The following is a 16,949-nucleotide window of genomic DNA, read 5'->3' on the forward strand; positions in this document are numbered from 1 at the left end:
TTCAGTGTTGGGTCCATTGTTGTTTTCTGTATTTATAAATAATATTGATCATGGTATATCAAGCTTAATGTCCAAGTTTGCAGACGATACAAAGGTTGGCAGTTTTGTTAAGGACGCTACTGACGCTATGCTGCTGCAACAGGATCTGGAAAGGTTGAGCCGATGGGCTGAGAGGTGGCAAATGAAGTTTAACATTGACAAATGTAAAGTACTACATATGGGAAACAGCAACCCCAGTGCAGCATATCAACTCTGTGGTACTACACTGACAGTGGTAGAGAATGAAAAGGACCTGGGGGTAATTGTGCAGGCAGATATGAAATTCTCTGAGCAGTGCAGATGGGGTGCAAGAGTAGCTCATGGTGTCTTATCAATGATATACAGGAATTTTTCTATCAGAAATAGGGAGGTGATTATTCCCTTGTATAAGGCAATGGTCAGGCCGCACCTTGAGTACTGTATAAAGGTCTGGAGGCCTCATTTCAAGAAGGATGTAGAGCTGCTGGAACGATTACAGAAAAGGGCAACAAGGTTAGTGACCGGAATGAAGGGTTGCTCTTACGAAGAAAGGCTTAAGTTTTGCAAATTACAGTGTCTGGAGACTAAGCTTGTTTTTGTTTTGGTTTTATTGGCGCATTAGCTACTAAGGCTATAATGCGCCCTGGAGACTAAGCACCGGCGAGGTAATCTGATAGAGGTGTATAAAGCCTTGAATGGTTTGAGCATGCTCAATGCTGATGGGATACTGCCTCTTGCTCATAATAATCACCTGAGAGGGCATAAATTCAAATTGAGGAAAGACAGATGTAGGATAGATGTGCAGAAATTTGCCTTTAGCCAGCGGGTAGTTGGTTGGTGGAACAAACTTCCATCCCTTGTTGTGGAAGTTGATAGCCTAAATAAATTTAAGGCTCAGCTGGACAGGTATTTCGAATGAACGTAGGGGTGAAGTGGAAGGGTTTTTTTTTTTTTTTTTTTCCGCTGATGCTGCATAAGCTTACTTTCTTGCATCATATGCCTCTACTAATGCTAATATTTATATAAAATTAAGTGAGAATAATGATTGAAAAAATGATTAAAAAAATAAATAAATAAAAATGCCAGCAGTATGGCAGGATTGAAGAGCGAAAATTGTAAAATTATACATAACGATCAAACCAACAGGGAGAGAAGCGAATAAAATTATTGCAGCAGAAAATCTCGAAGATAGGTTAGAAATCTAAATACAAAGATAATAAAATATAATCAATTAATTAATTAATTTATTTTTTAATTTATTTTAATTAAATAATTAATTTATTTTTTTATTTTTTAGTCATTTTTTTAATCATTATTCTCACTTAATTTTATATCTCAAAGGTCATATAGAGGAAAATGCTTTTTGCTGCCTCAGATGTATGCTTTATCCTCCCCCTTTTTTACGTAAGATTCAGTTTTCTATTATTTCAAACATTATTCAAATATAAATATATATATATATATATATATATATATATGATAATTAAAATAAATCTGATATTTAAAATAAAATAAAAAACATCAGCCAGTAGTAAGGCAAAAATGTAGAGCGAAACGAAACGTAAAATAATAATAGTGCTATTATAATAATAAAAATAATTGCCGTACTACTGGCTGATGTTTTTTATTTTATTTTAAATATCAGATTTATTTTAATTATCAGATATAATTAGGCTTCATGTGGAGGATGTGCATTTGCTGCCTCTAATGATAGCTTCATATTTATATTTATTTATTTTTATTACTTTTGCCTAACTTTTACATTTTATATATATATATATATAACCTTATTGCCTCCCTAAAATCCACTCATGCACACCATCTCAATGGTAAGCCCCGTTACATCACTTAGGTGACAACGAACATGTAGAGTGGTTCTCTTCAAGACGTCTGGTCAATGTGAAGAGACAAAGACCAAACCCTCCAGCACATGACAGCATGACGAAACAAATGGCCCTCAGTCCCCAGTGCCTTTCACTCACCCTCTTAAGGCAGCGAAAAGATCAGAGTGGAAGCACAGGGTGCTAAGAATCTCTGGTACGACTGGGCTGCCATGCATGGAAATTGAACTTGGCCTGTTCCAATGTAAGATCACTCATCGGTGAAGACAGGATATTAGAGCTGGAAAAGGAATTAGAAAATGTAAATTGGAATATCAGCGGTTTGGCTGAAACAACAAGAAGAAATGAATCACTTATAAGTTTATCAAGTGGAAATCTGCTGTACACCAATGGAAACAGTGAAAGGAACGAAGGTGGAGTTGGCTTTCTGGTCCATAAAAATATAAAAAAAAACAACATTTTGGAATTCAAAAGTACATCACCAAGGGTGTCAACAAGACTACTACTCAGGATTTCTAAGAGGTACAAGCTAAAGGTTATAATGATTTATACACCAACATTGAGGCATGATGATGAAGAGGCTGAAGAAATGTACACCAAAATTGAGTCTTCTAGATGAGCAGAAAACCCACTACACTATCATTATGGGGGGCTTCAAATAGCAGAAGACTACTATAGAGAATTATACAAGGAGCGAAGGAATGATGCCAGCAGTGGGGAAGATGGATCACAAATTAATAACACATACGGCATACCCGATATCCTTCCTGATGAGATAGAACATGCATTGAAGAAAATGAAAAATCAGAAAGCCCTGGGGAAAGATGAAGTTACTGTAGAGTAACTTCAAGAGTTAAAATTGGGAAGCAGAAACATGACACAAAAACTGGCCAGACTCTTCACAAAATGCATTAGAAAAGATGTGATGCCTAAGGAGTGGAATAATGCATCTTGTTATCCCACATCTACAAGTTCTTCACAAGGGTCATTACTAACAGATTAGAAAGAATACTTGATTAGAATCAAGTATTCTTTCTAATCAACAGAATCAACCGAAAGAGCAAGCTGGCTTTAGGACAGGATTCTCAACTATGGATCACCTTCGGGTAATATCACAGCTAATGGAGAAAGCAAATGAATATAAAACACTATTATGTCTGGCATTTGCGGATTATGAAAAGGCATTTGACTCCATACAGCATAAGGCAATGTTTTGGGCACTTGAAAGACAAGGCATAGATACCCCATATATTATGATTTTGAAGAAAATATATGAGAATGCTACCTCTTTTATTAGACTAGACAAAGGCAGTAGCAAATTTAAAATTGAGAAAGGAGTTCGACAAGGAGACACAATATCTCCAAAGTTCTTTACTGCTGCCACTGAGGAAGCTTTCAGAAGATTTGACTGGTCGCAGAAAGGAGTCAATGTGAATGGAGAGTACCTAAACCAAAAGTAATGATGAACAAGTATGCCACAGAAAGGGATATAATGATTGAAACAGTAATTGAAAAGGTGGAGTCATATACTTATCTGGAACAAGTCATTAGCTGTAAGAATGATAAATGGCTGGAAAAGAGAAGAATAAATTTTGGATGGATAGCATTCAGGAAATATAGTCGCATACTGAGGAGCAATATCCCGATTTGTCTGAAACTTAAAATAATGAACCAATGTATACTCCCCATCATGACTTATGGAAGTGACAATTGGGCACTCATCAAAAGAATGGAAGAGAAGTTGAGAACTACACAGCAAAGAATGAATGAATTATATTGGGAATTAGACTGTTAGTTAAGAAGAGAAACACATAGATTAGGCAGCAAACTCAAGTAAATGACATTCTTATCAAAACTAAAGAACTAAAATGGTCTTGGGCAGGACACAGCTCGAAGACGTGATGACAGTTGTTGTTGTTGTTTGTTTGGTTTTTCGGAACATTAGCAACTAAGGCCATATTGATCTGGGATATGCGGTGGTCATTCCCTCACCTTTCTGCATCCTCCGTATTTGGTGGTGACAGGCTCGAACCCTGGTCTAATTAAGAAGCATGTGCTACGCACTGCTGCTCCTTCCCACCTGGCTACGGTGGCGCCCCACACACACACACACACGCACACATGATGACAGATGGACTAAGAAAATAACAGAATGGTACCCAAGAGAAGCTAGAATAAAACCTGGAAGACAACGACGGAGATGGACAGATGAAATTCATGAGTTTGTGGGTAGTAAATGGATGGTCATTGCACAAAACAGAAGGAACTGGAAAGGCCTTCAACCTGCAGTGGATTGAAAATGGCTTATCATAATGATGATATATATAAAAGAGAACATTTCAGTTATTTTAATATCAATATAATGACTTCTAACATATTCATCATCATCATCATCAGCCAATTTCAATCCACTGTAGGATGAAGGACTCTAGCAACTTTTCTGTTCTTTCTGTTTTGTGCAATGGCCATCCATTTACTGCCCATGGACTCTTGAATTTCATCTGTCCATCTGTATTGTTGTCTTCCAGGTTTTCTTTTAGCTCCTCTTCATGACCATTCTATTATTTTCTTAGTTCATTTGTTATCATGTCTTTGACCTGCCCAAGTCCATTTCAGTTCTTTAGTTTTGATAAGAATGTCTTTTACTTGAGTTTGTTGCCCAGTCCATATGTTTCTCTTCTTATTCAATAGTCTCATTCCTAATATAATTCATTCCATTCCTCACTGTGTAGTTTTCAGCTTCTTTTCCATTCCATTAGTGAGTGTCCAAGTTTCACTTCCATAAGTAGTGGTGGGGAGTATACAATGGTTCGTTATTTTACGTTTCAGACAAATATTGCTCCTCAGTATGTGACTATATTTCCTAAATGCTATCCATCCAAAATTTTCTTCTCTTGACTTCCAGCAATTTATCATTATTACAGCTTATGACTTGTCCAAGATAAGTATATGAATCTGCCTTTTTAATTTCTGCTCCTTTAATGATTATATCCCTTCCTGTGGAATACTTGTTCATCAATAATTTTGTCTTAACCATATTCATCTTTAGTCCTAAATCCTTACTAACTCTGTATAACTTATTAAGATTTTCCTTTAATTCTTCGGAATCATGTCTTATGATAAAAAAAAAAAATAATTCTGCACTGTTTGTCTCGGTTAGGGGTCAGCGACATAGATGAAATGCTTGTCATTCCTGCATGTTGATATGCCCAGCCAAATTTTTAAAAGCTAGCTGGCCAGGCCTGATGTTCTTGGTTTTTTCTTTTGGTGTTTCCTTCACCAAACATCAATCGTATTTAGTAGTCACGGGCTTGAACCTCGGTCCACTCAAAGAGCACGTGCCACTGCACCCTCGCTCCTGCAGCACTTGGCTGTGTAATGACTTATGATGACAATGTCATCTGCATATCGTAAATGGGTTAGGTAGTCTTCATTCGCATTGACTCCTTTCTGTGACCAATCCAATCTTCTGAAAGCTTCATTGAGGGCAGCAGTAAACAAATTTTGAGATATTGTCTCCTTGTTGAACTCATTTCTGAATTTTAAATTTGCTATTGTCTTTGTCGAGTTTAATAAAGGAGGTAGCATTCTCATATATTTTCATCAAAATCATAATGTATGGGATGTCTATGCCTTGTCTTTCCAGTGCCCGAAACATTGCTGTATGGAGTCAAAAGCCTTTTCATAATCCACAAAACGCCAGGCATAATGGTGTTTTATATTCATTTGCTTTCTCCATTAGCTGTGATATTATGTGAAGGTGATCCATAGTTGAAAATCCTGCCCTAAAGCCAGCTTGCTCTTTCGGTTGATTCTCATCAAGTATTCTTTCTAATCTGTTAGTAATGACCCTTGTGAACAACTTGTAGATGTGGGAAAACAAGTTCATTGGTCTATAATTTCCAATTTCTGATTTATTTCCTTTCTTATACAGCAAAATTATGATTGCATTGTTCCACTGCTTAGGTGTCACACCTTTCCTAGTGTATTTTGAGAAGAATCCTGCCAGTTTCTGTGTCGTGTCTCTTCCTCCTAATATGACAACTCTACAGTAACTTCATTTTCGCCTGGGGCTTTTTGAAATGCTTATTCTACCTCATCAGGAAGGATATCGGGTATGTCGTATGTTTTGCTAATTTGAGATCCATCTTCTCCACTTCTGGCATCATTTGTTTGTTTCGGGATTTATTGGGCGCATCGGCAACTATGGCCATAGTGCGCCACCTGGCATCATTCCCTTGCTGCTTATATACTACTTTATAGTAGTCTTCTGCTATTTGAATTTTGTCTTCTCTGACATTTATAAGTACACTATCACTATTCTTCAGATTCGGTATCGTTTGTCTTTCTGTATTACTACTCATGACTGCTGATTTATGTCCTTTTGTTTTCCCTTTATGCTTGTTCTACTTTTCTTGTTTTGAATCTTCTTATGTCCTTTCTGAGTCTCTTTCTAATAGCTTTGTATAACTCAGTATACCTAATTTTGTCCCTTGTCCTTATCTTGCTCTCCATTTGTTGTGTTCGGTTCACCACGACAAGTGTTTCTTTACTAATTTTTTCTTCTTTGGATTTCTTTTTACCTATAAATTTCTTTGGCTTTCTCACTTTCAGAAAGTTGTTGTATTCCTCATCGATATTTTGGTCCTGAAAGGTCTGCAGAAGCTCAAACATGCTCTTAAGTTCCAGCACACACTGCTTTATCTCCTCTTCTGTATTATTTACTCGAGTCAGTTTTTTCTTTTCTTTTCTTACATCTATATCAAGAGTGCATATTACCATTCTGTGACAACTTCCAACATTTACCTTGTTCAGAACAGTAACATTGTTCACAATATATCTTCTGTTATTGAAGATGAACTGAATTTCATTAGTTGTTAATCCCTTTGGGCTTTTCCATGTCCACTTTCTGTTTATCCTTTTCTTGAAAAATTGTTCATTACTGACATTCCTGAAGATTCTCTAAATTCCACAAGCCTTTCACCTCTTTCATTTCTTTCACCAATTCCAAAGTTTCCTATAATTTCTATTTCTGTGCTGTTTTGTCTCTTTGCAACTTAAGCATTGAATCTCTCCCCCCCCCATAATGAGTTTTCTGTTCTTCAAGGAGTCCCTAAATTTCAGTATATTTTTTCAACTTCTTCATCATCCTAGCTCAACGTTTGTGTATATATCATTAGTACCTTTAGTTTGTACCTCTTAGTTTGTACCTGGGTCTTGACACCCTTGGTGATGTACTTTTGAATTCCAAAATGTTGTTTGTAATATTTTTATGGACCAGAAAGCCAACTTCACCTTCACTCTTTTCACTGTTTCCATTGGTGTACAGCAGATTTCCACTTTATAAACTTATAAGTGATTCATTTCTTCTTCTTGTTTTAGCCAAACCAATGATATTCCAATTCACATTTTCGAATTGCTTTTCCAGCTATAATATCTTATTTTCACCGATGAGCGATCTTACATTGTAACATATTAATTAGCTGTAAATTAATAATATTTGTTAATAAAATATATTAAAATAATTTATTATTTAATATACAGAAATGCTAGCATTAGTAGAGCATATGATGCAAGAAAGCAAGCTTATATAGAATCATAATCAAAAAAAAAAAAAATCAATCCTGATCTTCTTACCCATCCAGATGTTCAATTTATTTAAGTTGCTGACCTACACTACAACAGATTTAAGTTTGTTCCCACTACCAACCAACAGCTGGCTAAAGGTGAATTTCCACACATCTATTCTACAATTGTCTTGCCTCAATTTGAATTTATGCCCACTCAGGCAATTAATCTGAGCAAGAGGAAGAATCCAATTAGATCAACTCGCAGGTGCCTAGTCTCCAGGAGCTGCAATTTGCAAAACTTAAGCCTTTCTTGGCAACATCAAACCTTTGTTCCACTCACCAATCTCATTGCCCTTCTCTGTACTTGTTCAGTTCCAGCAGCTCTACATATTTCCTAAAATGAGGCCTCCAGCCCTGTATACAGTACTCAAGGTGTAGCCTGACCATTGCCTTATACAAGGGGACAATCACCCCCTTATCCCTGCTACCAAAATTCTTTTATCTCATTGACAAGACACCATGAGCTACTCTAGCAGCCTTTTTTCACAGTTCAGAAAACTTTATATCTGACTGCACAATTACCACCAGGTCCTTTTCGTTCTCCACTATCCTGAGTGTAGTACCACACAGTTGGTACATTACCCATCTGCAGTACTTTACATTTGTCAATGTTAAACTTCAGTTTCCACTGCTCAACTTTTCAAGATCCTGTTCCAGTAGCATACTATCGTTACTGTCATTAACAACCCTAACACAACCCTGCCAACATTTGTATCATCTGAAAACTTTGACATAAAGCTGGATATACCTTCATCAATATCATTGATAAATATACAAAACAACAATGGGCCCACCACCAAACCCTGAAGGACACTACTAATAACATTAGTCCACGTAGTGCAGTATCCATTGATCACCACTCTCTGTCTTCTCCCACTCAACCAACCTTTTATCCATTGTAGCAACTTGCTCAATGCCACACTACTCCAATTTATACAGTAGTCTTCCATGTGCCCCACTATCAGAAGCTTTCCTAAAATCCAAGTACATGATTCCAAAATTATTCTTTGCATCCAATTCCTTTATGAACACATCATAGTATACAATCAGATTTGTCAAACAAGATTTCCCATTAATAAACATATGCTGTGTCTGAGCTATAATTGCAGTCTTGTCTAGATGATCTTGCATCATTTCCTTAACTAGTGACTCCATTATTTTCCCTGGAAAAGAAGTTAGACTAACAGGTCTGTAATTACCCGTGTCATCCTTTGATTCTCCTTTATGAAGTGGGGACACAATTGCAAATCTCCAGTCCACGGGCACCTCCCCTATGTCCAAGGAAGCTTTCATAATTATGACTAAGGGTTTGCTGCCTCCTTTAATATAACTTGATAGATCCCTTCCACCCAAAGTGCCTTCCTCACGTTTAACTTCAACAATTTCTCCTTCACTTTGCTCTCAGTTATTACAAAATCACTTAGCTCCCTGTTAGAGTTTGATAAACACCTAGCCCTCACCTCCTTGAATAACTCCTCATGTGTGAATGCAGATACAAAATACTCATGTAGTTTGGCAGCTATCTGAGAATAATCTACAGTCAAACCATATCAATGGTTTGACTGAAGATGACCTTGGATTCAGGGGAGGTACCCATAGACTGGAGATGTGCAAATGTGACCCCAATTCACAAAGGAGGATCAAAGGCTGACACAATTAATTATAGACCTGTGAGTTTAACTTCTGTTCCAGGAAAATTAATGGAGGCACTGGTTAAAGAAGCACTGCAGGATCATCTAGACAAGACTTCAGTTACAGCTCGGACACAGCATGGTTTTGTTAAGGGGAAGTCTTGCCTGACCAATCTGATTGGATACTATGATGCAGTCACAAAAGAACTGGATGCAGGGAATAACTTTGATATTATATAGTTGGATCTTAGAAAGGCTTTTGATACTGTTGCAGATGGAAGACTGCTGCACAAATTGGAGCAGTGTGGCATTGGAGGCAAAGTACAGGTCACTGATGAAAAAAAGCCGTGAATTAGGGTTGAAATTGAAAGTGTCTGCAATTCTGCCCAGACACGATAGGAGGGAGTATATGATGAGAGCCCTGTCAATCAATTCGGCCCTGGAAAGATTGTGCAGGGCTCAAGGGGTAGAATTTTTTTCAGCCTGGTCTGTACTTGTTAACAGGAGAGCCTGCTTCTACAGGGATGGGATACACTTAAATAGAAAGGGTGCAAGAATGTTTGCTGATGCTATCGAGGCAATGTTAGGTGGGTCGGAAAACTGCTAGATTGGGGGGATACAAGGACTAATAGATTAACAGTAGCCACTGGCAGAGGTGAAAGTGATTCTTGCACTGCTTTTATTGGAATGAGCCGCAGCCTGGAAAATAAGATGCAGGATATTTCAGAGACTGCTGGGAATCATTGGGGTACAAGTAAACACATGGGTTGTGTTAGGGTAGCTAAGAAAAAGAACAGGTGCATGTATACTTGTGTGTACACCAATGCTAGGAGTTTAGTAAATAAATTTGATGAATTTGAGGTATTGCTCAAAACATCAAAGGCAGATATTGTGGGGATTTCAGAGACGTGGTGTCACACAGATATAAGAAATGCAGAACTGGAATTTGGGGAGTACAATGTCTACAGAAAGGATAGACAGGATAGGAAGGGAGGAGGGGTTATGCTATTAGTTAAAAAACACATAAAATCCAAGGAAGTGAAGCCAGTCGACATCGCTGGACAGTGCAGTGTCGAGTCAGTTTGGTGTGACATAAGCATTGGGAGATCAAAATTGAGAGTAGGAGTGTGCTATAGGCCTAATGACTCTGATGAGTATAATAAGAAACTGTTCGGAGAAATAGAGTGGGCCAGTAAATCAGAGAGTCTTATAATGGGGGATTTTAATTTCCCAGATATTGACTGGAATTTGGGGGCTGGTCACTCACACAGAAGCAAGGCTTTTGTGGATTTATTGGATGATTGTTTTCTACATCAGCATGTTCGGGAGGCAACTAGAGGGAGTAATACTCTTGATTTGATTATCAGTAGTGATTCTTCATGCATTAAGAATCTGCAGATAAATGAACCACTTGGTGGCAGTGATCACAGTGTGCTGAAGTGGGAGTTACTCAAAGAGGTAACTACCATTAGGGGTAAAGGGAAGGGGTATTGCTTTCGTAAAGGCGACTACAATGGACTGAGACAGTATTTAAATTCTATACAGTGGGATCAACTGATGATATTGCCAACAGCAAATTCAAAATGGGAAGCATTCAAAGAACTTATCGTGGAAGCTACTAGGCTTTACATACCAACTAAGAAATATTGTTCAAGGTTTAGGCCTAAATGGTTGTCAGATAAACTAATGAGGCATATGGCAGAGAAGAAAAATGCATGGGATACATACAAATTAACACGTGACACGGACACCTATGATAGATACAAGTTGATCTGTAACCAAGTTACAAAGGAGGTTAGGCAGGCGAAGGCAGATTACGAGAGATCCTTGGCAAGGGATGCGAAGAAAAACAGCAAAGAGTTCTTTACTTATGTAAACTCTAGAAGGAAGGGGATGAATCAGATTGGTCCACTTGAGATCGATGGGTCAACTGTTGATGACCCTGCTCGGGTAGCTAACAAACTAAATGAATATTTTGCATCGACATTCACACATGAGGAGTTATTCAGCGAGGGGAATGCCAGAGGTGTATTCAACTCTAGCAGTAAGCTAGAGAATCTTGTAATAACTGAGAGCAAAGTGGAGGAGAAATTGTTGAAGATAAACACAAGAAAGGCACCTGGGGTGGATGGGATCTATCCAGTTATATTAAAGGAGGCAGCAAAGGAGGTAAGCAAACCCTTAGCCATAATTATGAGAGCTTCCTTGGACTCAGGGGAGGTACCCATTGACTGGAGATGTGCAAATGTGACCCCAATTCACAAAGGGGGATCAAAGGCTGACACAAGTAATTATAGACCTGTGAGTTTAACTTCTGTTCCCGGAAAATTAATGGAGGCACTGGTGAAAGAAGCACTGCAGGATCATCTAGACAAGACTTCAGTTATAGCTAGGACACAGCATGGTTTTGTTAAGGGGAAGTCTTGCCTGACCAATTTGATTGGATACTATGATGCAGTCACAAAAGAACTGGATGCAGGGAATAACTTTGATATTATATACTTGGATCTTAGAAAGGCTTTTGATACTGTTGCACATGGAAGACTGCTGCACAAATTGGAGCAGTGTGGCATTGGAGGCAAGTTGCTGCTATGGATAAAGGGGTGGTTGAGGGGGAGAAGACAGAGAGTGGTAATCAATGGACACTGCTCATCGTGGACTAATGTTATTAGTGGAGTCCCTCAGGGTTCAGTATTGGGGCCTTTATTGTTTTCTGTATTTATAAATGATATTGATGATGGTATATCAGGCTTAATGTCCAAGTTTGCAGACGATACGAAGGTTGGCAGGGTTGTCAAGGACACTACTGACACTATGCTGCTGCAACAGGATTTGGAAAGGTTGAGCAGATGGGCTTCGAGGTGGCAAATGAAGTTTAACATTGACAAATGTAAAGTACTACATATGGGAAACAGCAACCCCAGAGCAACGTATCAACTCTGTGGTACTACACTGACAGTGGTAGAGAATGAAAGGAACCTGGGGGTGGTGGTGCAGGCAGATATGAAGTTCTCTGAGCAGTGCAGACGAGCTGCAAGAGTAGCTCATGGTGTATTGTCAATGATATATAGGAATTTTTCTAGCAGGGATAAGGAGGTGATTATTCCCTTGTATAAGGCAATGGTCAGGCCACACCTAGAGTACTGTATACAGGCCTGGAGGCCTCATTTCAGGAAGGATGTAGAGCTGCTGGAACGAGTACAGAGAAGGGCAACTAGATTGGTGAATGGGACAAAGGGGTTCTCTTACGAAGAAAGGCTTAAGTTTTGCAAATTACAGTGTCTGGAAACTAGGCACCAGCGGGGTGATCTGATAGAGGTGTACAAAGCCTTGAATGGTTTGAGCATGGTCAATGCTGATGGGATTCTTCCTCTAGCTCAGAAAAATCACCTGAGAGGGCATAAATTCAAATTGAGGAAAGACAGATGTAGGATAGATGTGCGGAAATTTGCCTTTAGCCAGCGGGTGGTTGGTGGGTGGAACAGACTTCCATCCCTTGTCGTGGAAGTTGATAGCCTAAATAAGTTTAAGGCTCAGCTGGACAGGTATTTCGAACGAACAGAGGGGTGAAGTGGAAGTGGTTATTTTTATTTATTTATGTTACTTTTTTTTTTTTTTTTTTTTTTTTTTTTTTGGCTGATGCTGCATAAGCTTGCTTTCTTGCATCAAATGCCTCTACTAATGCTAATGCTAATGCTAATGCTATGGATAAAGGGGTGGTTGAAGGGGAGAAGACAGTGAGTGGTAATCAATGGACACTGCTCATCATGGACTAATGTTATTAGTGGAGTCCCTCAAGGTTCAGTGTTGGGTCCATTATTGTTTTCTGTATTTATAAATAATATTGATGATGGTATATCAAGCTTAACAGTAGTAGTAGTAGTAGTGGCATGTGATGCAAGAAAGCAAATGTATGAGCTTATGCAGCATCAGCCAAAAAAAAAAAATCACACCATTCTCTCCAAATCCCTGTCCAGTTCCTCCTTACATTTATTCAACCTATCAACTTTATGCCCCCATAGGTTCGTAAACTCAACAAGTGGAAGGATCGCATCAGAATTCAGCGTGCTCAACCTATTCAAGGCCTTATACACCTCAATCAGATCACCGTGCAGGTGCCTAGTCTCCAGCCACTGCAATTTGCAGAACTTAAGCCTCTCTTGGTAAGAGGATTCCTTCATTCCCCTCACAAATCTTGTTGCCCTTCTCTGTACACGCTCAAGCAAATCGACATCCTTCCTAAAATGAGGCCTCGAGACCTGTAAGCAGTACTCAAGGCGTGGCCTGACCATTGCCTTATACAGAGGGGCAATCACCTCCTTTTCCCTGCTAGCAAAATTCCTATATATCATTGACAAAATTCCATGACCTGCTCTGGCAGCCTGTCTGCATTGGTCAGAAAACCTCATATCTGACTGCACAATTACTCCCAGGTCTTTTTCGTTTTCTACCACTTTAAGTGTAGTACCGCACAGTTGGTACTTTTCCTCTCGGCTTACTTCTACCCATATGCCGCTTTGCATTTGTCAAGGTTAAGCTTCAGTTGCCACTTCTTATCCTATCTGCTTAAATTATCTAGATCCTGTTGCAGTAGCACACTGCCATTACTGTCATTAACAACCATGCCAACCTTTGTATCATCTGCAAACTTCGACACTAAGCCTGATATACCTTCATCAATATCATTGATAAATATACAAAACAACAGTGGACCCAAAACCGAACCCTGTGGGACTCCACTAATAACATTAGTCCACGAAGAGCAGCACCCATTGATTACTACCCTCTGTCTTCTCTCACTTAAACATCCTTTTATCCACTGTAGCAACTTACCCTTAATACCATTCTGCTCCAATTTGTACAATAGTCTTCCATGCACAACAGTGTCAAAAGCTTTCCTGAAATCCAAATATATGATATCAAAATTATTTTTTGCATCAAGTTCCTTTGTAACCACATCATAATAACCAATCAAATATGTCACACAAGACTTTCCCTTAACAAACCCATGCTGTGTCTGAATTATTGCTGCAGTCTTGTCCAGATGATCCTGCAATGCATCTTTAACTAGTGACTCCATTATTTTACCCGGAACAGAAGTTAAACTAACTGGTCTGTAATTACTCGTGTCACCCTTCGATCCCCCTTTGTGAATTGGGGATACATTTGCACATCTCCAGTCCGTGGGAACCTCCCCTTAGTCCAAGGATGCTCTCATAATTATGGCTAAGGGTTTGCATAGTTGCTTTGCCGCCTCCTTTAATATAACTGGATAGATCCCATTCACCCCAGGTGCTTTTCTTATGTTTAACTTCAACAATTTCTCCTCCACTTTGCTCTCAGTTATTACAAAATCCTTAAGTACCCTGCTATAATTTGATAACCTTCTGTCATTTTCAAACCTTAATAATTCCTCATGTGTGAATGTAGATGCAAAATACTCATTCAGTTTGTTTGCTATCTGAGCAGGATCATCAACAGTCGAACTATTGATGTCAAGAGGACCAATCAGATTCATCATCTTCCCTTTAGAGTTTATATAAGTAAAGAAATCCTTGCTGTTTTTCTTAGCATCTTTTGCCAAGGATTTCTGCCTGACCTCCTTTGTGACTTAATTGCAGACTAGCTTATGTCTGCCACAGGCTTCTGTGTCAACTGATAATTTACATGCATTTTTCTTCTCTGCCATGAGCCGCACTAATTCATCTGATATCCATTTAGGCCTAAACCCTGAACAGTATTTCCTAATTGGTATGAAAAGCCTAGTATTCTTCAAGATTAAGTTCCCGAAGGGTTCACATTTAGAATTCACCGTTGGTAACATCATCAGTTGATCCCACTGTACAGAATTTATAAACTCTCTGAGACCACTGTAGTCACCTTTACGAAAGCAAAAACTCCCTTACTCCTAATGGTAGTTACATCTTTAAGTAAATTCCACATCAATACACTTTGATTACTGCCACCTAGTGGTACCTCTGCCCTGAAGGTTGCTGCTGTGTTGCCTGATGATCAAGTACATGCTCTAGCATTGATCTGGGCAGTTGAGAGCATTGATCTGGACTCTAGCATTGATCTGGGCAGTAATTTAAGTCCTTCGAGGGCATCTACCATGTTCTTTAAGCCCTCATAAAGGCCCATAACAATGCCAAGTTGGTGCCTAACTTCTTAACACTGCTTACATCGAGCATACACAAAGACACCCACCTTGGTAACATCATGTCTCATCCCAGAAAGGGATGAGACATGGTAGATGCCCTCCTTCGAGGGCATCTACCATGTTCTTTAAGCCCTCATAAAGGCCCATAACAATGCCAAGTTGGTGCCTAACTTCTTAACACTGCTTACATCGAGCATACACAAAGACACCCACCTTGGTAACATCATGTCTCATCCCAGAAAAACAGCAAACATTTCACAAGTTGCACATTTCTGTAGGCTGCAATGCATTTTAGAGAATTGCCCACTTTGGTTCTCCCCTGATCCACAACACTTCTGCCACTTTGTGCATCTTGCTTTGCTGCTCTAGTCTGGGGCATGATTTCTGTTAAAATATGGTTTAATTAAATAACAATGAAAATTAACAAGGTAACTTTGGTTCTCCCCTGATCTCCCCTGATAACTAAATTTAATTGATTAATGTTCTATACTATACTTGACTATAGAATACTATACTAAGCTAATGCAGTAATACGTATTCCACTTTATAGTTTTGCATCATATCTTAGCTATCAAATTCAAGATATATGTTGTCTTTGTTAAGACGATATGTAATCTGTAACTTTCTGTACAGTACAATTAAGTTTATTCAAAACTTAATTTAATGTGATTTCATTAGTATTTTCTTATGATATACACACGTTTCTTGTTTCAACAAATATTTTTGTAACAGACAAAAGGCTATTCAGTATTTCCATATGTACTACTTTGCAGCAGTATATAACCCACTAGTAATATGTACAGTTTGGGAAATGTCGAATTAAAAAAATTAAAAAATTAAAAAATTAAATTTAATTGTGATATAGCTTTTGTTAATAAACAGCAAACTTCTTTTTTTTAAATTTATGTAATTGCTAACAGACAGTTAAATTAGTAAACGCAGAATAAGATTCAGCTATTCATAAAGCTTTCTACTTTGACAACTATTGTTTATATCACCTCACCTGTCAAAAAGTTTAATTATAATCAGTAGTTAAAACTATTTAAGGGTTACCTCGCCACTGTCCTCCAGAAGGATGGTTTTCTCTGGGATTCCAATTTTCTCGATCACTGCCAGTACTACTGGTACTGTTTCGTCGTTGCCTTATCCTTGGTAGAGTATTATACTGTCGACTATCTGTGGGCAACTACCAGAAAGTAAGAGAGGAAAATGACCACTGAAATTGGAATTCTCCATTACTGAAAGTAAGTATAAAATAACTCAAAATTGACATAAAAAATGCATTTCCAGTATCAATAACACATTTTTAACAAGTATTATTTTACATCACGTCTTTTATATACTATGTTCATATATAAAAATTATTTGTAGAAGTTCAACCTCCAAAATTTCTGTACTCATAAAGAAGAAAAATATTAACACCTTACCTGTCTCGGTGCTGGTGGCCTTCCTGAAGGTACCGAGTCATCTTCTGAAAAGCTATCTCTAAAGGATGCAGCAGGACCTGATTCTGATGATCTTCTAGACCGACTGCTAAGTCCTGAACCTGTACTGTATCTCCGTGACTTAGGTTCTTCACTCCTAAATAAAAATATTTTTTAATAACTGTCTAATTTTTTATTTTTTTACTGGAAAAATCAGTACTTAAATTTAAATGCATAACATTAAG

The 16,949-nt window shown here is 38.3% G+C and overlaps 1 protein-coding gene across 3 annotated transcripts in view; it reads right to left on the minus strand.

Annotated features, from left to right (window-relative positions):
- The window catches only part of LOC150089761 (eukaryotic translation initiation factor 4B-like), a 310,970-nt gene that overhangs the window by 66,907 nt on the left and 227,114 nt on the right, over nt 1–16,949 (minus strand). For all 3 annotated transcript variants that reach the window (XM_090368790.1, XM_090368789.1, XM_090368788.1), the window contains exons 10-11: nt 16,708–16,861; nt 16,334–16,466 (exon numbers count right to left, since the gene is read on the minus strand). In XM_090368790.1, the coding sequence (XP_090224916.1) occupies nt 16,334–16,466; nt 16,708–16,861 (287 nt within the window). The remainder of the gene's footprint in view (nt 1–16,333; nt 16,467–16,707; nt 16,862–16,949) is intronic.

Source organism: Mastigoproctus giganteus, chromosome 2 (genome assembly GCF_048544385.1).
Source record: "Mastigoproctus giganteus isolate SK-2022 chromosome 2, ASM4854438v1, whole genome shotgun sequence".
Lineage (NCBI taxonomy): Eukaryota > Metazoa > Arthropoda > Arachnida > Uropygi > Thelyphonidae > Mastigoproctus > Mastigoproctus giganteus.